The sequence below is a fragment of the Prinia subflava genome (genome assembly GCF_021018805.1).
Source record: "Prinia subflava isolate CZ2003 ecotype Zambia chromosome W unlocalized genomic scaffold, Cam_Psub_1.2 scaffold_56_NEW, whole genome shotgun sequence".
NCBI lineage: Eukaryota > Metazoa > Chordata > Aves > Passeriformes > Cisticolidae > Prinia > Prinia subflava.
Window position 1 is genome coordinate 142,024 of NW_026960621.1, and position 24,452 is coordinate 166,475.

The following is a 24,452-nucleotide window of genomic DNA, read 5'->3' on the forward strand; positions in this document are numbered from 1 at the left end:
GCAAATAGATATTTTAGGCAGGAGCTAGAAGTACCAGCAGTTAAAACCCATCCCAAAAATCACTGGGACAGATATAGCATGCCCAGGGACTTGTTCATCACCATGGATTTCATCAGTTATCTTGAACAGCTTCCAACATTAGCATGGCATCTCTTGGCGTTAGTGAGGAAAACACTACTTCCAGAGTGGGCAGGAAAACTTGGTGTCCAGAAGCCAATGGTTGTGTTATAAATGCCAATACAATAGTCCAATTAAAATTATAATTTTTGGTTTATTAAAAAAAAGGATCGAATTACAGAATTTTGGCAAAACCACCCATGGCGGAGATACGTTGACGATTGACCCGGGAATCGTCAATGGTGAACTGGGATGCAGTATCTGGCCAACTGCCGTCCCCCCTGAGTTCACAAACTGGCCTCATTCGGGGCTTAGTTTTTATACACTTTATTCCGCCTCTGGCAAAAATTTCCTCATAGTCCTTTTGTTTCCAAGCTAGTTATTCGAATTCATAGTTGTCTCTGGCTTAGCTGAAAAGAGTTTCTCCTCTGCTGCAAGGTGTCAATTTTTAGTTTCCCTTGAGTGATGCTCGGATGAGGGTGTTTCATGGCTGAAGATAACGATCTGACGACTCTGTCATCCAGGGAGGGGAAGACTGATAGCTTATCTTAATGTGTCCTCTCCTGATGCCAAGGAGACGGCCCGGTTTTCCTTTGTCTCCTTACTAAATGTTAAATTCCAGGGTGGTGCCTGCTTCTTGTCTTAGCGAATTTTCAAGGCAGACTGAAACTTGTATTCTCATATAACATATATACAGTGGTTTTCATAGTTTTAATATGTCATAACCCATAAGAACATGAATTATTACCTTACATTTTTCACAGTTGTCCTCTTCTGGACTCACTGGGTAGAGCAGTGGGGCTGCATAGCCCACTGTAGCCAAAGGCCAGCGCACTGGATGAGTTCCCTTCCTCCCCCAGAACTTCGCCAAAGGGTCTGCTCCTGAGGGTTTGTGGTGAAAGACGACTCCTGAATTTACCCTTTCTGCTCCCTTGTCACCTGGAAGGCAGCAGCTGCTGCTCCCACAGCCATCGCTGAGTACCTTCTGGAGGGCAAATATGTATTAGTGGCCTCCCAGTGAAACTTGGCAGCTGGAGCTGTGGAGTGAAAAGAACAGGGCATATGCCTTTATTAATATTCAGCTCTTTATTAAAGTGATCATCTCATTATTAAAGTCATCAGCAGGATTGCAGAGTCCGATCGGAGTTTTCCACGCTGCTGCAGCCATCCGAAGGAGCAGGTGCTGTTGCAGTTCTTCACTCAGCTGCCCACAGTAGGTGGCGAGACCTTGTCTCCACAGGAAGAGCTAGAAGCTCTCTCTGGTCAACCGTCAGAGGGCAGAGCGGTGAGGGGTCTGTCTCTGGAGTCCAGCATAGCAGAGGTCAGCTCTTTTACCCTCAGGGAACAACTTCGAGAGTTTCCCATGATCTGTCTGAGTCACTTCAGCTGGCCGGTTCCCATTCCATTCAGACTCCTCATAGGTCATGGTGAATCTTCAAACCAGGCCAGGGGGTGCGTCACTTCTTGCTCGGCCAGGGCACTATCTAATTCTCCTCTGTTGCATCTAGCTTCTTGTCTTGGGGTGCAGTTCCTCTAAAAAACTCTCCCAGGATTCACCGGGTTGGTTTTATTTGCATATACAAATGCATATGCATTTGTCCTGTTCACAGCAGAGGTAATCCTGCTGGAGGAGGTAGTTACAGAGAACAATGACAGGGCTATCTAGGCATGAGCTGCTCCTTTTCACATTTTAATGAGGTAGGAGAATGCCGCTAGGTGGCTTTCCTTCGGGGCAGCTTCCCTCCTTCCTCAAACTTGCTGGGGTGTGGGGGTTACCTCTAGCCGGGAGGGGGTCAGCCACTTTTGAGGGACAGCAGCCTCACCCCAGCTATGGGGTTCTCTGCAAGAAGGAAAACCCCCCATTTTTCTAAAAGGCTGGGTGACGGCACAAATTGGGAGGGGGGGGTTGCATTCTGAGAGCTCAGAGCTCTTTTAATATGCTAATGGGTGCTCTGTGTTTTCCTCTGGGGGCATGGTGTGACTGTCTCGCTATGGGGCTAGGACAGGGATAGCACAGCCCCTCCCGACCGGGAAATTTGTTCATAACAAGGAGGAGATGTGTCCCCTTGTGCAATGATGTGCCGGAGGAATCCTGCCAGTGAGTAAAGTTCTCTTTGTGCATAAACCTACATCACAATGTTCCATGCAGGGGAGTGTATGTGTCACCTGAGCACCTCAGGCACCTTCTTCCCTAAAAGGCTTTTTTTTAAACGGGAAGAAGAAAATACACTGATATACTGACTCTCTCCCAAAAAATCCTACTTTGGAAGAGTGTGGGGAGTGATGTGAGACCAGGCATGTCGAAGAAGTCTGCTGGGAGTGCCCAGGGAACTGTGCCTGCCATCGCCACACCCTGATGTGCTGAGTCTCGAGACATGATATGGAGATTAGTGGTGCTTGCACTGCCGAGGTGCTATTTTAGGTTTGACTCTAATTGGAGGTTGGACCGTCAGGACTGGATTTTGAGTATTCACAGAGCAGAGTGCTCTTAAAGCTCTGGAAAAACTGGCTATCTCTGATCCTTTGCAAATGTAGATGGGTATTTCATGTGCACTGTGTGTGAATTGAACTCCTTGTGGTGGAGCCGCTGAGGACCTGTGCTACCTGGTGATGGGGCAGGGATGTCCTTTCCCTCTCAGTCAGAGGGAATGATTATACCTTATAGTCCTGTAGGATGCTTTATACTTACTTGAAAAAAGAAAAGCGAGTAAGCAGAGGTCTGAAAACCCATGGGCTGGTGGCTTTTAGGCATCTGCCCCTGCAGTGCCAATCTGCTACCTGCACACCTGCAGGTTCTGCCTTGCTGTTCCAGCAACACAGATGACAGAGACAAAGAGAGGAGGCTTTTCTTTTCCCCAAAAAAAGCAGACATTGCTTGTGCAATGGCTCTGCCACTGATGGAAAGTCACAACCTAGTTTGGGAGCTGGGCTCTGGCATGCTCTCCCCAGGACCTGCCAAGCCCCAAAGCCTCGCTAACCCTTACAGGATGAATTTATGCTGTGCAATATACTCATGTGTAGGATGGAAAGTGGAGACACTAAACTTCATGAGATGAGTTTCTTCATTTTTCTTGCATGTTTGCCCCTAGACGTCACAGACTGGATGCAGTCCCTGGTTTTGGTCAGAGCAGCCAGTTGGGCTCCCTGCACCCAGAGGCTGATGCAATGCTGAAGCTGGTTGCTGGTGCAAGTCAGCAGAGTTGAAGTTGCTCTTCCCTAAACCCTGTCTGATGTGCACTCAGCCTGGTCTCCATGGACTGCAGAAGTGTTATTTCAATCCAACTTCTTTCCTTTTAAGTTGCAGCTTCAGTTCTGAGCATAAAACCCTCTATTTTGGTTTCCATGATGGTTACCATCCTGAGGAAGCTGGCAGGTTGTGGGTTTGGTGTTAGGGTTTTTGTTTTGTTTTGTTTTTTGGGGTGTGTTTTATACCTCTTTTGAAACTTTACAGCTGGAAGCTAAATTTTCAGGTGATACCCAAGAAATGGTACCTGGCAGTGACTCACTTTCCTGGCGTATGTAATTTTTGAAGAGAAACAAAAAAAACCCCACCCCACCCAGTGACCATAGTGACCATAATTTTTAGAAGAGTCATGAGTTCTTCAAATTTTTTGCTAATTCAAATATTGTGTTTATTAGTAAATGACATCTTTTCCTTTTAGCTATGGAAATGCTCAAACATTATGGACTTAACAGGAACAGAAATCTCTGAAATATATTATTATAGTTTGAAAAGCCAACTTACCCTTTCTGGTGATTGATTCTGCTCCTGTGCATTGCATCATCAACACACAGTACATGATGTTTCTGTTGCTTATGTCTTCCTGCCTAGCAGCAGATGTCTGTCCCTGTTTCATCTAGAGCAGAAAAGGATTAATTGCTGAGGTTATGCAATATATTACAGTATGGGCCAGCTCTGAACTCTGTATTTAATTTAATCAAATCTATTCAGACAATTTTAAAAGATTTTTTTTTATTTTCATTTTTGAGGAACTATGAGGTGAAATAGCAGGCAGCATCCTCCTTCAGTGCAGACTAAGTCCAAATAGGTCTGGATCCTTAGTATGCTGTGAGTTTCTGGTTGTTTCAAAGACATCCATAAAATAAGTACATAAAGCCAAATACAAGCTCTGTGTTGCTGTTTGACTGGACACGCTGAGAACTAGCAAATCAAATTGCATTCATTTTTAAGAGTAAAGAGCAGTAGAGGGTGGTGGTTTTGTTTTGGGTTTGTGTTTTGTTTTTTATTAATTAAAAAAGTAGTTTGCTTACCTAAAAGCTCTATATCTTACTGCTTCCTGATCCCAAGTGCCAAGCAATAAAAGACCAAGAGCTGTTTGTTGGGAAGAATCCGCGCTGGGTGCCCCGTGCTAATGGGATGCTTGGGCCGCTGTAACGCATCCCTTTGCGACATGACCGCATCCCTGGGAAGCGACCTTCCATCGCTGGGCGGGGAGCGAGGGAGGAAGGAATGCTGGCTGCCCAGCTCCGGGCTGGGGGCGTGGGAGACGCTTCAGCGCTCGGGCCGGGCGAGGGAGCGATTCGCCTTCGCTGGGAGGAGAGAGGAGGAGACGTAAGGAAGGCTGAGGAGGGGTGTCCTGGGGCTGCCGTGTGGCTGCTGCCCCGCGCTGCGGGTGCAGGCCGATGCCAGAGATTGTCCTGCAACAACTTGTTTTGCTTTTCTTTTCTCTGCAAAAAGTCTTGTGATTGCTGAAGTAGATAGAAGAAAACAGCTGAGGGCAGAACAAATTTCAGGTTTTGATATGTCTAAGTTTGGAATTTATCAGTGCAACTGACGCGTGCAAACAGCAGCAGTGAGGGCTGCCGCCGACTGTGCATCACCGAGGGTTTAATGTTTCAGGTGAGGGCTGAGGGTGTGTCTTAGAACTCTGGGACAGTCTTGTTCCATCTCAGTCTGCAGCAGGCTTTTACAAAGCATAACTGCTTAAACTTGCATGTTAAAGTGTTAAATATTTAAACCTCTGCCTTGCAGAAAGTGCGAGGAGCTCTGAGTGCTTTTGGGAAATGGCTGTAGGCTGCTGGCTCTGGCAGCTACTGAACTTTTTGGGGTCTTTCACCTGGAGAGGCTGGGCTCTGAATGCCGCCTTGCCATTCCAGCTGGAATGACATGAGGCATTACAGCCTGGCAGGATTTAGTTTCCTAACAGAGGAGTTTATCTTGCTTGCTGTGGTTTCTGGCTATACCTGATGCTGGAAGCCAATGCAGACTCTCTCTAAACACTTGAGTAGTTGCTACTAGCTTAAAACACTTACATACCAGTACTTTTAAGTATTGAACTGAAATGCTGAATTTTTTGTGCTAAAAACTTCACTTGTCTGCTAACCTGTAAAACACTTCTATAGCTTTTTCATGTCCTAATTTTGTTTGTACTGAATGTATTGCTCTGAGGTTTTGCTAAGTTGTTTTATTAAACTGATAATATACTTACTCTTAGCCAAAAGGCTGAGAAGATATTTTACCCTGCATTTATTCTGCAAAGCATCTGTCTCTAAAGAATGATTTCCACAGCTGGAGGACTCTCACACCCTCCTGAAATTCAAAGTAGTGATGAGGTTGCATCCTGTTTACAGTGCATACATCTCTTTAACCACAACATCTGTCCTAGGGGTATTGGGCACTGGCTGAGCTGTGAAATGGAGGGAGAAGGAGGAGGAGGAGTCAAAGCAGCTTGAAGGGACCTAACTAGAAGTTAGTGTTCGACTCCAGGAGTGCCTGATGCATTTTCCTAACCTTGATGCTGGATACATTTGACTAACCTTGAAACCTGCTAATTAGAGTGCATTTTGTGGAGGTTATTAATGCTTCTCCAAAATTCAAGAGTCACGAAGTAGAGCCTGCCTGATCCTGAACTGGTGACTGCTGTCTTTGGCTCCCTATCGCTCCTCCTCATATTAAGTTAAATTACAGAGAAGTGTAGGGAACACCCTGTTGTTAGACTAAATGTGATTTCACTATCATTGCAACCTGCTAGGAGGCAAAGCCAGCAGCTTTCCTTCACTTCTGGCCATTTCACATTAATTTTTGAGATTAATGTTTCTGATTTTGCGAAGAGTAGATGGGATCTACACCATCTATTCTACAGTAAATAAGTGGTGAATTTACAGAGATTTTTCCTACTTCATAAGCCACTAGGATAGTGTCATGGGTTAGCACTGGCCAGATGTTAGTGCACCCATGAATATATGTTTTTTCTCTAACAACTCCTGTGGGATGTGATCAGGAACAGAGCAGAGCAGGCTTAAATCTTGAAAACAAAAAAAACCTACCAAAACTTTATTAATTACATAAGAACAGGGACAGAAATACTCTTAAACACACACAGAGACAGAAATAAAAACTTCTTAGAACATTTCTTCTCCCAGTTTCTACCTCCCCACCTATCACTCTTCACAGACTAACCCTTGGGTTTTAGATCAAACAATCACCACTCAAAAACAAACTAATCTTCAATTCAGCAAGGGAAAGAGGAGTCTCTCTCGCACCACAGACTGTTCTTCAGAAAACACGGGTCTACTCCTTATGTGTTCCCATGTCACCCGTGGCACCGCCCAGAGAGGTCTGCCAGGGTGACACTCTCTTTTTCCTATGTCCAGCGCTCTCACCGCTGTCCACAGGCTGAAAACTGCATACAGGGCTCTTTTAAGGATACTTGCATGCCAAGCTCTCCCCTTTTTACCCAGGGGCCAGGGTTCCAGGAGCAGGTCTGCCCTGAGGGCAGAGGGTGCCACCTCACCCTCCCCCTCTTTTCTCTGCTCGCTCCACTCTTCAAAGTGCCAGTCACTGTAGCAAAAGCAGGGGCTGCTGTATCCACCCAAAATGCAGTTTATGTTCAAAAGAGACTTAAGTTCAGTCCATGGCTGACATTATGCAAGAGAAGTCCGGCTCAAAAGGCTACTCCTCTCATTCTTCCATCGAGTTCTTTCCAATCATGCTTTATCATCTCGGTCCCAGGCCGCTTCCCTCTCTCCGAAAACCACCAGTCATGAGAATCAATGTCTAAGAAAAGTTTCTTTCTACCAAGCAAGGGTTAACAGTTTCTTCTCAGCAGGGTGCTGCAGGCGGAGGCACTCCCAGGCTCCGCAAACCCCCACGTGGCTGGGCACCTTCTCCCGGAGTTTGGGGGGGAGGAGGGGGGTGAGCACACACAGAAGGCACTTCCACAGTTTTCCACCCCTCCATCCTGGACGGGGCAGCTCAGTTCCAGTTCTGTCCCTTCTCTTCTCCCCCCCCCGGGGGCTCCGGCTTACCTGAGCCGACCACGTGTTTCCCCTCCCCCACCCAGCCTCGTGGCCGGGCAGGGGAAGGAGGCCTGACACGTCCCTCTGCTGAAACCAGGATCTGAAAAGAGACCGAACCCCCCAGACTCCTGCTTTTAACTCTTTGTGTCCTCAGAGGCGTGTCCAAACCTCCGAGTGACCAATCCAGGTGCTAGCAGAAAAGCTGATCACTGATTGGACTGCCCACATCTCCCTGGAAAAATTCACCTCCCCCCCCAACCACGACAGATAGCTATGCAGTGACACTGATTTATTGCTGCCTAATATTGCTTTCTTGCTCTGAAACAAATTAATTTGACTTCTTTCCCTTTTTCCCAAGTGCTTTCTAAACAAGATTACAGACAACAGGAGAAGGATGGAAAATGGTTTTTCTTTTATCAGAAGCTTTTTCTAGTTGGAGATCTCTTACTGAAATTCTTGGGGTTTAAGACACTTTTGAAACATAATTACAACACTTAGGGTACATGCCTAGGTCGTTGTACGGGTATAAAGTCTCTAAAGGTCTTACAACATCTTAGTATCTAAATAGAGTAATTTATTTATACAAAAGCACATATCTGAAGGCATAAGAATTCTGAGAGCAGCTTTATTCTACAATCAATTATAAATCTAGGCAAATGAAGTCTAAATAAAACAATAACTAAAGCATAGAAATCTTAACACACACAACTTTAATGAAACAGCAAACAAAGCATAGAATTCTAAACAAGCAAAACTCTAGTAAGACTATAAGCAAAACATATCATTTACAGCTTCAGGGTAAATCAGCCTCCCATCTCTTGACCCTAAGCAGGGTTTTCCAACTGGGGGGTCACAATAACAGAAAGGGATCACAAGGTCACAGATCTCAGACAGGGGTCCCGGCCGCGGGGACCACAGTGGCAATTGGGGGGGGGGTCCCGAACTCGGCAGAGTTCCTGAATGCAGGGTCGCAGGGACAAGGAGGGGTCCCGGGGTCCCAAACCCTTGCAGTTCTCAGTTGTAGAGACAGGAAGGAGGTCCCGGGGTCCCGAACCCTCTCAGACTCCCCAGCAGCCCCGAACAGAGTCTTGGGGCAAACACCGCAGGGGAAAAGGGACGGGACGGGATTGCAGGGGCAAGGAGGGGCCCCCGGGGTCCCGAACCCTCGCAGGGGAAAGGGACGGGACCCCAGGGCCCAGACCTTAGACTACAATAGATGGTACCTTTAGAATCCCATCTGGCTCCCTGGCAGGGCTCCTTCCTCAGGCTGCAGGAGGTGGAGGTTGGATCGATAGATCAGATTGATCAATCAACTAATCTCTCCAATCTACTGACCGACTGACACAGAGGCTTTTTATCTCAAATTGCAAAATGCATATTCATATTTTTTATCTACCCACTAACTAATCTAGGTACAATTCTAAAGTTCGTAAAACTACGAAAATCAGCGTCAAAACTTACGCACATAGCATATCTATTAACGTAAAACTCTATCTTACTAGCATAAGGTTCTACCTTGTTGTACATAAAACTCATACTAAAAATTATAAACAGTACCCTACTCTATTTTTGTTATGTCTATACTTTATCACTAGGCCTGAAGCTGTGTCCTTCTACACTGAACTAGGACTTAGGGCATGTAAAGCTTAATGCTCAGGGTTAGATTTCTACTTTATGTATCTAAAGCTTTTATATATTCTAATTTTTCTAAAGGTTTTAATTCTATCTCTGTACTTTTCACTCTCTGTGGAGGATCCATGGAAACATGGACTCCGACATCTCCCCCTCTTTGTTTCCACATGCAGACTTTTTCAACAACCTTATTAATCATTTGTATTAGTTTTAGGTTTGGCTAACTTAGGAAAAAAAAACCTGTGCTACTAAAAGCAAGCAAAGCAAAAGGGAAAAAGATAACATACAATTGTTCCCTACATCTACTAACAGACATTCTACATTACTACAGATTCCCACATTAAAATCCTCAAAGTCTAAAGTCTTTTGTGACTGAAGCACACGATGGCAGGTGCAAATCGGAATCTCTGTGCAGTTCACGTTTGCGTGCTTGCTGGTCTGTTCATGGAGTGGTCAGCGTGTTTCTGTGCTCGATGTCTTCATCACATTCTACGCTAGAATTCACTTGGGCTCAAATCTGCAAAAACACAAGCAAGCCCTTCGCCCCAGGTTAATAGAGAAAGTGTACCTTCAAATTGTCCTGTTTCTAGATTTCTAAACTAAAAAAAACTTTTTCCCTGTGTGTACTGGTGTAAAATTGCACTTAAAGAACATCCACTGACTGATGGATATTTTATACTTCTCTATTCTAATGAGTTGACAGCTCCTGTAAATACAGAAAATTGCACTAGCTGGTAGACTGGGCAATATGTATGATTGATGCAAATATTACATAAGTGCACAGGTACTCTAAACAAATGCATAACTCTATTAAGTACTGACAGAAATCAGGAAAATTCAGGTACAACAATGAAGAACAGGCATAATTGGTGACTTTTAACAATTACATATGTAAAATAAGATAATTACTAATTACTAAAACATTGTGCTTTCATCTCAGAGTCTGCAGACAGCTTTTGGAACTTTTTTCAGTGAGGACCTAGACCACCTTTCCCAGGCAAGATGCCCAGGTCCACTCCAAAATCGGTTCAGCTGTCATTTTACAGGGTCAAATTGTCAAGTCAAAATGACTTGAATTTATTTTTTGAAGCAGAAACTATCTGAGCTTTTGGCAGAACATCCATCCAGATAGAGTCAGGGCTTGGCCAAGGCTCAGGCTCTAAACTGGAGTGAGGTCCCTTAATACATTTCTAAAACAAAGATCTTAACAATTAATATATCAACATTAATTATCTTAGAAAATTGAAATGATACCTTTCTAAACTATCATATACTTAACTTACAAAAAGGGAAACTTCACTAAAACAGCTCATAACTAACAACAATCCTAACGTGGATTTGTGAAATGCCACTAATAATAGAACCTTTCAAACCTTTCAAACCTTTCATCTTCTTCCATCTACTAATAGGTGTTTTCCAATGTTTCATCACTGCTGTTCCCGTGAAGTATCTTATCTCTAGAACTAATTTAACTTTACAAATAAGATGAGCATATTTTCTTAAAAACAAACAACACTTAATATGAATAAATCTTAACAGAACTCATATGCGATAAAAACTTTAATAGGATATAAACTTAATATTATTTAAATCTTATAAAACTTAAACCTACCAAAACTTAAAAATAACTTAAACTTAACAGAACTTAAACTTAACCTAACATAATTTAACTGAACAATACTTAACCTATACTTAAACTAAACCACACAGACTATACTTAAACTAAACTATACAAAAGTTTATCTTAATATTAACAGATTACTAAAAGTATAACTTAACTCAAACATACATATATAATAAATGACTCTAATTAAAAATCTATTTCTATTCTACTCCCCATTGTGATTGTACTTCATATGGTAATGTATTTCTGTATTAATTAAAGTACAAGTTAGATGTTGTACTCTGGTGGTGACTGGTTTCCCTGCAACTGGACTGAAAAAGTCCAGAAGAGATGTTAGACAGAAATTTTCTATATAAAGACATGCCAGGTCATTATTACATTGTGTATCTATGACATCTATCAGGTGATCTAAAAACATGAGAAATGTCTCTGATGTTCCCTGCTTTATGTCTGGATAAGTCTCTTTTGCGGTTGTTATTGACTGAGTCAACACCAGAGCTCCACAAGCAGGATCCCTAGTGTTTCCATGATTTAGTATCTCTACTAAGTTGACACCTTCTCTGCCATCTCTGACTGGTAAAGCTACAAACAGCTCTGCAGCCAAGGACTCATGCTGAGCTCCTCTTGGAGGAAGCCTCCATTCAGGCTGAGATGAGGGATGTTCTATGTCAGAAGTGACTAAGTCTGCTTCTCAGTTTAAGTCTGCTGGGTCTAAAATTGATAAATCTGAGTCACTGTCTGAGGAAATATTATTTATGTCTGTGTTTTGGTGCATAATAGTCTTATGGTGTCTCTCACGAATATCCTGTGTGGTGATTTCACCTTGGTGCCTTGGAGATCTGTTACTGAAATTCTTGGGGTTTAAGACACTTTTGAAACATAATTACAACACTTAGGGTACGGGTTGTAGTTTCTAGTGTTTTGTTTCTTATTTAAGAAAACATTGACACATTTCTCTGAATGTTTACCATCTGGGCAGCCAGAATTTCAGCCTTGGCTGTGCTCTTTCCAGACAGTTCTGTTTACCTTCAACTGATAAAACAGTTTGCAAACTGCTTGACCACAGCTGTACCTTCTAAAGGTTGCACAGAACCCACTCTCCCAAAATTAATAGCTCCCTATGATCCAGCTTGCCAGGGATCAGCACCGTCATGCCAGGTGTTTGGCTTGCAGGAGCTTGTTTGCTGGTATTGAATAAGCAGTGACTACTGTGATTTAATTTAGGGATCTGGTTGATTCCCCCACCTGGGCAGGAGGGAAGTTTAACAAACTGAGTAATGCTTCTTGCTTTATCATGGCACACTGGATATCAGTCCTTTTACCTGCCAAAGGCGCTACCTGAGAGCAGAGCTGGAGGTACTGGGGAGATGGAGAGTATTCTGGGCTTCATGGGCTTTGCAGGGCTTTATCCAGCTGCTCCTGAACCAGGGTGCAGGCTCAGGTCTGCAGCCCACCTTGTAAGGGCCTGGACTCCTTTGGGACTGAATAGTGGGAAATCAAGAAACATATGCTTAAAGCATGTTGAGGGTAACCTCCAGGTCTCAGCAAGCAGATCCCAATCGCTTCTGGGGAAGAAAATTTGCACTGATTCAGCCTTGTGACCTTCATTCCTCCTTGCTTATGCTGGCAGGGAACCCACTGTCTTCCACACTATTGCTCTGAGAGTCCCCTCATAAAATGAGGGATGCTGAGTTTTTGCAATGGATGGTAAGAGACGGATCCTTTCTTGAAGACATTTATGGTTTTGGTACAGAATAAGCAGAAGGAAGTGTTAATGCTGCTCCTTTTTTAGGGAACTACTCAAGAATAAGAATTACTATCAACATAAGAATTTCCTGAGAGGCTTGCATGACTTTTCTGTGCCTGAGCCAGGAATTTAAATGAAGCCTTCTGAGTTTCAGTCCATTAGTTGACACCTGACCTCAGCCCCCCTCTCTTTTACCTTCTTGCACTTAAGTTTAAATAATCTCTGAATGTTATTTGCTTTTTCAAGTTCCATGTCGATGACTGTTCAGCTCTTCCTTTCCTGAGACATCTTGAAAAGATCACCTGTTCCATGTTGTACTAGCTAGGTAATGAGAATGTTGCTGCTCTGTTTCCACTGACATGAACAAACTATTTCAAAAGTTAGTTAAACCAGTCTAGTGGATTATGATTTCAAATGTTCTCTAGCCCTGGACTAGCTGCTCTACTAAAACTGGAGGTGTGTCAAAATGCAACACTTAGTAGGAGTATTTGTTGAAAAGGCTTTTAAGAATTGATTCATTGGTGCCTTGAGCAGTATTTCATCTGTTTTCTACTGTGCCCTGTAGATTATAAGTATTCTGTAGATTTGTGTAATAGATTTTGGGCAAAGTCTGTGTGCTGTAGCTGTGAGCCTGCAGCATGATGGAGATGTGTGAGTGCAGTTGGTCTCCTCTGTGACCATCCGTCTAATCCACTTGGCCCTGGTCTTGCGTAACAGGAGCCTTCAAAGAGTGTAAGGTCTGCAGAAAGCTTTTAGTGCTTCTCCTTTCCATTTGAGTCCCAAAGCAGTTTTATGTTTCTGTTCAGCCTTCTGGTAGATGAGAGTAACCAAGCATCCATCCACTCTACTCCAGGATTGCATCTTACCCCTTAATGTGTATCAGAGGCAGCTCTGGCTCAGAGGACAGGGATGTGTTGGGGGAAATTTCATTTAGGGCTGGGGAAGCTTTATTTTTTCCTTTCCATGGGCAATTGGAGTGGAAGCATTTATATTCTTCTGACTTGTGCTTCCCTCCAGCCTCTGGGCAATTTGGTATCATGTGGCCAAGCATCCTCAGCTGCTTGCTCTCTGTCTGTTTTCTCTATCTGTGAGACAGAGGGATTAGTGTACTCGAATCCCTGTGAATTTCTGTTTATATCCCCAGCTTTTAGTAATTCTGGATGCTGCTTTGGAGGACATGGCTCTCCTGGGCTTTTATGAAGGGGCTGATTCCTATTTGATGCTGTGAGCAAGTTTGATGCTGATTTTGGGTTTTCTCTGGGTGCTGGCTGCAGTTCAGTTCTGTGTCAGGGTTCTGATCATGCTGATCATTATCCAGGCCTGACTGCACCCCAAAGAGCTTCCTTGGCTGTGCAGAGCTGTCAAAGGCATGTAAATTGGCTGATGGGTCAGCAGTTGCTTTTACTAAGGATTTAAAATGATTGAAGCTAGTGAATCTGGTTCTGTCATGAAGGGAGAGAAACACTTTGACCAGCATGCAAAAGGAGAAGGATCAGGTTGTCCAGGCTGTCAGTGGATGTTGGGGTAGTGGTTAGTGTGAGCAGAAGGTATAGGAATAGTGATTTGCTGCATTTGTTCCCATACTGTTCGAGTGGCCCTGCCTCTCTGCAGCCCAGATCTCTGCTGGGCATCTACCCAAGTGTTGCTCAAAAAAATACTTGGCATCACTCTATGCAGGTCTAGCTAGGGGAAATTGAGCTTCTAACCTGGATTTGCTGGAGGAACATACTTGTCCAGAGGTGGATACCCCATTGAAACATGCCTCCAAATCCAGAGGGAACCTCTGGCAAGCTAAGAGCAGTGACTAACACCAACATGTGTGTCTGCTCCTGATGGATTTGGCAGATTTTCCCCTGCAGCAGTGGTGAGTTGTGCAACAACTGGAGCAAAGTTTCACAGTCCACTCCCAGGTGAACATAAGCATAGCAGGGAACTTGCCTCTCCCAGAATGACAGTTTCAGGAGTCTGAAAGAATATAAAGCAAAACCTGCTGATGGGACTTCTGCTGTTTTAGAGGTGCTTCAGAAACAGCAGCTGGAGGTAATCTCAATGTGGAATTGGGATGAAGTGACCTGAAGGGTGCCTGTGCAGTGGAAATCCCTATCTGCAGTCCTGTGTCCTTTCCCTGTGATGCAGCTGGTGTGTTACATTGCCAGCATGGATCAGTCAAAAGGTGTATTGTGTGTAAAGGCAGTAGCTTGAGGGAGCTGGAGAACTGGGTGGTGTAAGGTGGTCAATTCAAATAGCTAGGCAAGCTTAAAGTAATTGAGAATTAAAATTGAATTTATGTAGTTGGTCTTGGCCTGTTGAGGTCAGGTTTTTTGGTGCTTTGCATGGCCAAGAAAAGCTGAATTAAGAGTGAAATAAAGCTAGATTTGGGTAATGGCTTTGCAGGTGTTAGAGTTCAGTGGTGTTCAATAGTTAAAGCATTGCAGACCTGACAGCAGAGCTGTAGATTCACTGCTGTTGAGCCTGATGTGTTTGGGGCTGGGGAGATTTTACTGAAGGGGAGATCCACAGATGAGAGATGCAGCTACTCAGCCAAATCTGGCACCACAAAGCAATGCCTGCTCAAAGCATTGCATATCCCTTTCTTCCTGAGGCAGGGGAAACAGCTCCCTGAGCGGATAGGAACACCACAGTGTTTGTGAGCACAAGAACCATGATTGTGCAAAGAGCAACACCAAATTGATTTCAGAATCTGCATCATCATGCTGAGGGTAAGGGGTTAGACACCACCATGGTAGAGCCTCTCTGGATGGGGTAGCATCTCCTCATCACTGCTCTTACCAGGATGACACCTGTCACCAAAGTGTGGTGAAGGTCTGGTTTCAGCCAGTACCTCTGACCAGTGGCTGTCTAGAAAGTATTTGCCAATTAAAAGTTTATTTGCTTCCATCAGCTTGGTGTTAGCTAATAACCATATGCAAGATGCAGGTGCTGTCTTGTAAGAATTTGATGAGCAAAACACTGTGGTGAGCATTTGATGAGCACACAAACTGATTATGTGCAGGAGAGGATGGATTTTATGACAGGTTTTCATTTACAGGCCATCAATCCCTCAGCTTTCCTGTCTCCCTCCAAAGCATTGGAAACTACTTACCTCAGAGGGCTAATCAGACCAAGTCTGTGCACCATAATGTCCTCCTGTTGCTGTCAGGTTTGTGACTGTTCTCTGTAAAACCCCAAAGGATTTGCTTGGACTGGACCAATAAAAGCAGCCATCAGAGCTGATGATGGAGATGGGAGTGGGTGTATCTGTGCCCTCTCCTGCCTGAAAACATTTCCAAAACCACCATGAACCCAGGCCTGTGCCTGTGGAGGAGGGTTCCTGCAGTGTCGGGAGATCACTGCAGCACCCTCTGCAGCTTCCAGTCACCTGGGAAGGGATGCAAAGAAAACTTTTATCCCTTCCCAGTGACTCTTCCCTCACTGTACTGAGGGTGGCTGCTCTGGACTGTCATGGCAACTCTGGAGCTTGCAGAGCCCTTTTGGGATGTTCACAATGCTGCTGGCTGCTTTCAGAAGGGGCTGGGGAGGGTGAAGAGGGGAGTGCACACAGTCACCCCACTCTGTGATGCTGCTCTTGGCAGGGACCAGCCCTACCTGCAGAACAGGGAGGAAAAGGAGGATTAGGTGAGCCACAAGAAGCTTGGGGGCTGGATCCTATGTCAGCTGAATCACCTGGTTTCTTCCAATTTGGCCAGGCAGCTGCTTCAGTGCCCAAGCCTGAGGGCTCTGGCACTTGCTGTGGGTTGTCAGGGGACCAAGTGCCTGGCTGTCCCATTGCTTATTCCGAAAGGTATGTGCTGGGTCAGTGGTCACAGGTATGTGGGGTTTGAGTATTTTTAATTAGTTAATGCTAACTGACTTGCCTTCTGATGTCAGGAGCTTTTGCCATGAAAAGGGGAGCAAAACCACAGGTTCCTCAGAAATGGGAATACATACAGGGTGAGTCACTGCTCCAGAATAGGTCTAGCTCACTTGTGTTGGATTTCTTTTTTTTTTTTTTTTTTCAAATCAAATGGAAATAGGACATACTAATACCTTTTTGTTGACACTTTAATGTGTCTCTGCATTGGCCTGTTTGAGTAAACAAGTTGATATTGTTAATCAGACATTGTAGAGATATTAAAGTAAGGCAGGCCTGGAAGGGATGAAGCACTCAGTTTTCAGAGTAACACAGAGCTGCTAAGAAAGTAAATTCTTCCATTTAGATCAGCAGCAAATTCCAGCTCTGTTTCTGTTGGAAGTGTTCAAGTGGCTGTCAGGAAATATTTGGTTGTCATGTGATTTCAAATTTGAATTAATCTCCCAACTTTCAAGACATACAAATGTCTGAATATCCCCCCTTCATCAGTTTTCTACCAATCCTCTGTGTAGAATGCAGCTTCCAGGGCTTCCCCTCTTGGGGAAGAGTCTTGAGAAGATTTTTCTCTGTGTTTGAGTGTTTTTAAGTTGCTGTCTGAGCAGTTAATCCACCCAAATATCCTGGTTAGCTTGTGGCACTTGTGCTGGAAGTGCTGAGCACCTCAGCAGAGGCATCCCTCCAGTGACAGCCCCTGCAGTGGCCTGTCCCCAGGTGGCTCACACCTGTCAAAACACACACGGGGATAGCTTTCCTTGACCTGCCCCTATTGCAGTTCTGCAAATAAACTAACTCAAATTCAGTGACTGCAGTGTGTTTAGAACCTGTAAAATTTGTTTGCACAGGAACTTTATACAGCCTGTCTCAGGGAAGGAGTTGATATTCCAAAACCTGACATGTACTTAAAGCAGCTCTGATCTGTATCACAGGTAGTCTTCAGAGGACAGAAACAGGCTGCACCATCTGCCAGCCACACTCTTTTAGGTAGGTAGGTGCCTTTGTGCATCCATGTGTAACAGAGCTGCCTTTGCTTTTCTTCGGTGGGGTGAGGGATGAAGGCAGGATGAGGGATCTGGAGCAGTGATTGCTTCCTTGCACACTTTGTTTATCTGTGCATTGACACAGGCTGTCAACCAGACTAAAACTTTTCTCTAGTTCTGTCTTCGTCCCTCTAAAATGGGTGTTTAAATGTGAGCTCGTCTCTGCCTGCCACACCTAGGAGTGTGACATGGTCAGGTGTGAGCAGCGTGGTGTCCCCACAGGGCTTAGAGTGAGGCAGCTGATGTGTGATCCCTGTGCCAGTGTGATAAAAGGGCCTTTTATGTCCCATAAGACAAAGCCTCTTGTTTAAAAATGTAACTGAATGAAAAACACGATTCTGAATGTCCTAGACTCAGCTATTAAAAACAAAAATAAAACCCCCCACACAACAAGAAAAAGAAAAGCTCCCCTGTCCCCCAGCCCAGTGTCCCAATGATGGTGTAATACCTCTTCATTGCAGAAAAGCTCTGTACAATTGCTTGGGGAGCTTGTAACTTTTTGGCCCACTAACCTTTCCGTAGACTGCCGTAGACTGTTTTAACACCCTTTCCCCTTCACAGACAGCCCTGACAAGGTCAGGTGTCTGCTTTTTCTCTGTTAGTTTGAATTCTCCCTCCCTCCTCTCAAGCAGAGAAACAGAAGGAAGAAGTGATATTATAAAAACTGAGAGGGAAACCTGTTTTGTGGACCAAGCTGAACAGTCTAGGGACTGGAAGGAAGGGGTTTTTTTAAGCCAAGACCCATAAAAACAACTGTAGGGCATACCTAGAGCATAATATTTCCCTGATAAAGTCAGAGAAGCATTTTTAAAACCTCTCAGCTTATGGTGGTGTTTGCTGCTTCTTTTGGTGTTAAAGATGTTAGCAGCAAATTAAATTCCAATTAAGTGGTTAGATAATGATGCTTTGGGAAATCCCTTTTTAAGGGAAATCCTCATGGTTTGAAAATGATTTGGTGCAAATGAGAATTAGGAAGAAGGTAGAGCTTGTGGGAAGGAGCATTGGCTGAGTTTTCAGTCTGCAGCTCAGCTTCTCCTTCCTGGCAGCTCATGCCACCTGCCTGCATAGCCAAATCTGGCTCTGTTCTTGGTAGCATTCCCCAAGTGTTTTTGCCAGTTGTGAAATCCATCTCCTGTATCATGCAACAAGCTTGCTCAGAGCTGATTTTCTTGTTAAGCAACTCCTTTATCCCCTGGAAATAGCCATGTTCTGGTGGCACTGAGACTCAGCTGAGGCACCCATGGGAGTGCTACAGGGAAGGGGCTGCTCCAGGAATGGAGATAGATTCCAGACTGGACATCAAGCAAGACAGTCAATGTTGCAAACAGCATTCCTGCATCTTGCAGGGACCTGCATGGTAGCATTGCCTTGGTCAATTAGCCCAATTTGTAATCTGTGAAACCGTAAAAAAAATTAGTTTTATAAATTTTTTTTACCTTTGTCAGTCTGATGCACCTTTGCTGTGATTCCTCCCCCTGCCCCAGTTTTTCAACTTGAGCCAAATGAAGTTTGTTGTCTTGCTGTTCGTGGCTTTTACTGACTGTTCAATATCTTCTTGTGCCTGCTAATGCTGGGAGATGGGGTCTGAAGTGCTTTCCTTCATGTCTCTGCAGTGATGCAACTTGTTGACTTTCTCTGCTGTGAGCACCTGTCTGAGCTGCTTTCCCAGGCTGCCACACCTGCCCATCACTCTCATCTCTAACAACTTAATTCTTTCCAGACTGAGTGAAGTGTTACAGAAAATGAATATTTACAGCTACAGGCAACTTGTGTTCTTCAGTTAATGAGTGCTTGTGAAGGCAGCTGGTAGTCTTAGACAAAAGAGGGTTGCTAATCAGAGCACAGGCATTTGTTAAACTGAGTCTCTTGTTGCTTGAGCCTTGAGCCAGAGCCAGCCTGTTCAGGATCCTGCCTTCTGACAGTCTGTAAACCTCAATCCACCCCTCATCTGTTTGCTTACAAAGGAGGAGGCAGCTGTGTTTGTTCCCATAGGCAGAAGAGGAACTTTTTATTTCTCAACTTCAGGATTGTAGTGAACAATGTGGGAGCTCGAAAATCTTGGGATGCAAATCTCATTTGAAGTCGCACCAAGACTTCCTAAATCCTCATTACAGACCCTGAGCTAAAGCTAGCATTGGTGTTAGAATGTGCTTATCAGTGCCTGTGTTTCTGTTCCTTGTTGCATCAGTCACTGCTCTCTCATGGTTGTGTCAGCCAGAGTGCCACCAGGGCATCTGATGCCCTGTCACGAATGTCTGAGATGGGGATGTGTGTAGGTGTCTGACTTTCTCCCATCCCTGTGGTGATACCTCCTGTCCAGGCTGGCTGGGTGGCACCTAATCAGTGCTTGGAAAGGAGTATGATGGCAGATGGGTGGAGGAACTCTGTGCTTCATCCTCTGTTTCTTAAACACCAAGCAGATCTGATCCAAGTGGAGTTTGTGTGAACTCAAGGTTTTACTGTTTCTCATGCCTCCTGTTCTGTGCTTATTCACGGTGCTTCTGCCATTCAGGGAGACAGCGGCCATGCAAACAGCCTGTTCCTTGCAGTTTTCTGGGAGTCTGACTCTGGAGAAACAAGCAGGTGTTGATTCAAACAACTTTCTTGCAGAAGAGCAAACTATTTCCTTTTTTCAAACAGTACCAGGTTTATTACTTTGTGCCAAAAAGCCCTCTTCACACACTGTTCAGAATTTTTTATTTGGGTTTGGTCGCTGTGTGCTCTCCATTAATATTTTAACTCTGGATTCTGATTTTGTTCAAAGTTATGGAAAATCTCTGGAGATGTGAGTTGACCTACAGAATACACTGACAGCAGGTCCCTTAATATGTGCAGAACAGCATAGTCATAAAATAATATACAGAGCTAATTATTAACAAGGCTAATTGGTATTTTGACTTGTTAAAGAGTGTATTTCCCATCTCTAAGTTTGACACATCTGTTTTCTTAGTGGAAAGATAAACATGATTCCAGGAACTGTGGTGACACTGGTACTGATTGTTGCCATGCTGCTGTTCGAAACTGTATGTTGTTGAATGCAGCCTGGTTTCACACAGTGTTCTTTTTCTCTCTTTAGGTACTCCCTAAATTCATGAGATGGCAAACACAATGCAAATCTCCAAAGATGAGCTGGAAGAACTCAAGGAGGCTTTTGCTAAAGTTGGTAAGTCACCAAAGAGGGGACCTTGCTCCTGTCTGCTGCACATTTGAATTGGATTTATTTCACCCCTGTGATGAGCAGCAGTGCCAGAAGGATGTGGGCATTCTGCTGCTCTCGTGATTGTCTCTGTGCCAAGGAGTCCCTTGGCATCTTTGTTGCTTCTGGCTTGTCACTTTGGCCAAGGAGCACAAAGGCAGGGACACAGGCAGTCTGGCTATCAGGGAGCAGTGGCAGACAGCCTTGCGGTCTTGCTCTAAGGTGGGCTTTGTTGCTTCCTGATGGCAGAAGAAATATCCGAACAGGTATTGCATTGCTTTGGCCTTGGCAGCACTTCAGGGCTTGCACAGTGCTTGGTTCTAGTGGTGTTGGTTTGGCAGATTGGCTGAGCCATGTGCATGGTCAGTGTAGGTGCTGCGTTTCTGGTTTGCGCGGGTGCATTTTAGGGCTTATAAGCAAAACCGAATTTGTTTACCTGGCCATCATGGAGCGACTTGTGATGATGATCAATGCCTTGTGCTGAGCACACCTCCATTGCCCTCTGGTGGCTCCATCTCTGCTGACTTCCCTCAGCCTGCCGTGCTCCAGGGGCTCCACAGCCTCCTCCAGGGGCTGCTCCGCCTGCCTCCCAGCTTTCCCCCTGCGCTGGCATCGCAGAAACCTCTGGCAGGCTGCTTCAGGAAGCTGAAATGGGCAAAAAACTGACATAATGGAAAAAGGTTGTTTTCTGTTGGTTTAGTTTCTTGATATGATGTACTGAAGGATCAGAGAACCAGCATGGAGGGGTGGGATGGGCGCTGGAGCGCAGCCATGGGGACTGAGGTCAGTGTGTGCAGCTGGAGAACCACACCTGGGACTGGCACTGGCCAGGATCAAGTTGCACAAGTGGTAAGAGCCAGCATTTTGTTTTCCTAACTGGACATGGACATCATTGAGCACTGGTTATATATACAAAATCATAGTTGCCTCTTATCTGTATCGGGTGTTACCACCCTCTAGGGTAGGGTGTCTATGAAAACTCACTTGCTCAGAATTTCCAGTCTGCAGAGAGAAATGTGAATTTCAGAGGCAACTGATTCTCATTGAGCAGTATCCCCTGTTGAAACTTGAAGCAAGTTGCATTTTAAGGAGTTCCCTCTCCTCTCTTGCTCTTTTCAAGACTTTTGCAGCAGGTAGAAGTGAACTGCCACAGAGGGAAATGTTCCTTGGGAAGAAGCATAGTATTTGTCTAATGTGCCTCAGTGCAGATCTCAATAAGGCTGGGATGTAGGCAGCCTGTTCTGTCCTTTGATACATTTAAAATTATTAACCTCTCTGGAATGTGGTGGCTTTTTGTCACTAGTGTGGGACAAATTATCAAGATTAGGTTGGAAACATGGAGAAACGCAAGTCAAATCCTGGTTTGTTGTAGGAAGCCAGCTCACCCTGCTCAGGATGTGGGTCCCTGTTTGGTTTTAAATTATAAAGGCAGTGTCAGAACTTTAATATTAATGAGAAATGTGCTAATTACCCTGGACATATCCACAAAATGAGATAGGATCTGCTAGTTTTTTTCCACTGCCTTGTTTTGTGTGCTTTAGGCATGATAGAGCCTGCAAGCATGTGGGACACACCTGTCAGGAGTGTCTAATGCTCTCATTCCCTTTATTCTTGCCTAAAGGAGCCATGTTTGCCCTGGGATATAGAACTGCTCACTGGCTGGGTGACTGGCTTTCACTGTGAACTTCTAATAGCATCTTTAGTGAATGTGAACAGAAGTTGGACTAAGACTGCTATGTAAAATGAAGCCTGATTTTCATCTCCCAGCTATCTGGAAGATTTGGAACGCAGCTGAGAAGCATGGTTATAGCAAAACTCAGCTGACTGGCTTCTAGGATGTCACGAAGGAGATGTGGGGAGGAAGAAACATTTCATAGGGTGATTTCTGCTCACCAAGATGTGCCCTGCTCCAATGCACGGCTGGTTGGGCTTCCTGGAGACCTGCTTGGGGCAAGTTGCTGCTCTGGATGGGTAGGTTGATGGGGCTTTAAAGGTGTGTGTTTGACCAGCTTTTCTGTCTGCAGTTGGACTGGATTGAGATATCTGGGGATGCTGGAAAGCAGTGAGGTGTGTTACTATGTGCTCTGTCACCACTTGCCTTCCATGCCACTTGAAGATATTTCCTCTCTCCCATGCAGCTGATGTGCTGTTCTCTGACATCCAGCAAAAGGCATGAGTCCTATAGTTCTCCCACAGGTGAGAAACCACTATTTAAGGTTATCACTAAAGCCAGCTCTAGCACAGACAAGCAGCTCCCACCATCCTACAGGCAGTTATTTGTCTTGGAACTGATTCAAGTGGTAAAGAGCAGTGGAGGAAAAAAGCTTTGTAATGTTTGAAAACAGTAATTAGTGGGGCATTGGAACTGTCTAGGCTTTGAGTGACCCACAGGTTAGTGGGAGAAGAGCAGGTTGCTCCAGATCTCATTGGATCTCTGTATCTGTTCTGTGGAACAGATGTCTGTTTGTTTATACTTGGCCAAACAGGGGCACTTCAGAGGAGAGGCGTGGCAGAACAAAATCTGCAAACTTGCTCAGTTTATTTGTCTTTGTTCTCCCTCCTTCTAAGATAAGCAGAGATAAGCATCTTTTCTGGAAACATGAAATACTCAAAAATCATAACTCAGCTGAACACTTTGTTCAGCACTGCAAGGTGGCAAAACAATTACCTTAGGGCAAATAGGGATCTGTGATCCTGCTAGTGTGTCCTGATGAGCATGTGCTTAAAAGGAAACATATGGGTTACTTTCCCCTCTTGCATCCTGTTATTTAAGCTGTTTTAAGTATGTGTCCTCGGGAGGAAGCTGAGCCAGAGCTTGAAACAGCTTTTGGGATTCATTGCAGCTTTGCTGAGCCACCTGCATATGGCAGAGGCCGGTGCCCTGCGTTGCTGCCGTGACCTTTCCCAGGTTTAGCATGCTGGCGTGCATGCATATTTCAGCAGAAATAGGAAACTTCAGATGTGCTGTAGTTTCCTTTCCATCAGCCAGACTGTAATGAATCCAGGCTGTAGTTTGTCTGTTAAAACAATTTCACTGTCTTTCATTAGTAATTCTGGGCAGGCCACTGAATGATTTCATTTGGGATAGCTTCTATTTTGATAGTCTCTTCAGCTGTTGAATACCATCTCAGATATTGTTAGAGTTCTGTCTGAAGTCAGGGCCTGTTGCAGGACATCCAGCAAGGCACCATATGGTGGGCCTGCAGTGATGCTGGAAATAGTTTTGGAACTGGCTGGTACTGCAGAGGTGGAGTGGGGTTGGGGGTGGGGGGGGTTGTTTGTGTTTGTTTTGTGTTTTGTTTTGTTTTTTAATGCTGCTTCTTTGTACATTTGATGCCAGAAGGGGAACAGAGACAGTAGGAAGGGAAACAGCTGCCCTGTGGGATAGGGGTCTCAGGCCTATTTGTCATGTCAGGCTTGTTGACATGTTAAGAACAGGTCCATTTTCCATCTCATAGTTAATCACTACTTGAGTCTGCTACCAAGCCAGAACCACAGGCCAGCACCACTTTATGGTAAAACCAGGCAGCTTTAACACTCAAATCTGCCCTTCTGTGGCCAAGAAGCTAAAACTGGAAATGGGAGCATCTTCAGTGCAAAACTAGTAACTTGGTGTGTGGTCTTACAGTTAAACTAACAGACCTCATTTACTTGTAATTCCCACTCCCAAGTGTCTGGCACATAGATGCCCTTTTACCCAGTGAAGTAAATAGGTGATTTTTTTTTTCCCAGAATACTATGGAAGAGTAACTCTTACAAGTGGATGTTTGGGATATTGTTAAGAGTTGCAAGAGCTTAGGTCTTGAGTCCTGAGAATCAAAGGTTTTGAGTGAGTTGTGTCCTTCACACTTGATTTTGTGCTGTTTGTCTGAGCCCAACACAGCCTTTCCTGATGGGCAAAATCTTTGTGCCATGCTCCTGACCTATGTGAGCTCCCATGTGAGTGTGCATTTCAGATAGCTCTTTGT

At 44.7% G+C, this 24,452-nt stretch overlaps 1 protein-coding gene across 3 annotated transcripts in view; it reads left to right on the forward strand.

Annotated features, from left to right (window-relative positions):
- LOC134565297 (plastin-3) overlaps positions 1 to 24,452 on the forward strand; it is a 105,352-nt gene that overhangs the window by 53,016 nt on the left and 27,884 nt on the right. The window contains exons 1-2 of one of the 3 annotated variants that reach the window (XM_063424815.1): positions 4,552 to 4,690; positions 20,365 to 20,451. In XM_063424815.1, the coding sequence (XP_063280885.1) occupies positions 4,589 to 4,690; positions 20,365 to 20,451 (189 nt within the window). In that variant the 5' untranslated portion in view covers positions 4,552 to 4,588. Of the gene's footprint in view, positions 1 to 4,551; positions 4,691 to 20,364; positions 20,452 to 24,452 lie in introns of those variants that run through there. The other 2 variants (XM_063424814.1, XM_063424813.1) reach the window with 2 other exon arrangements.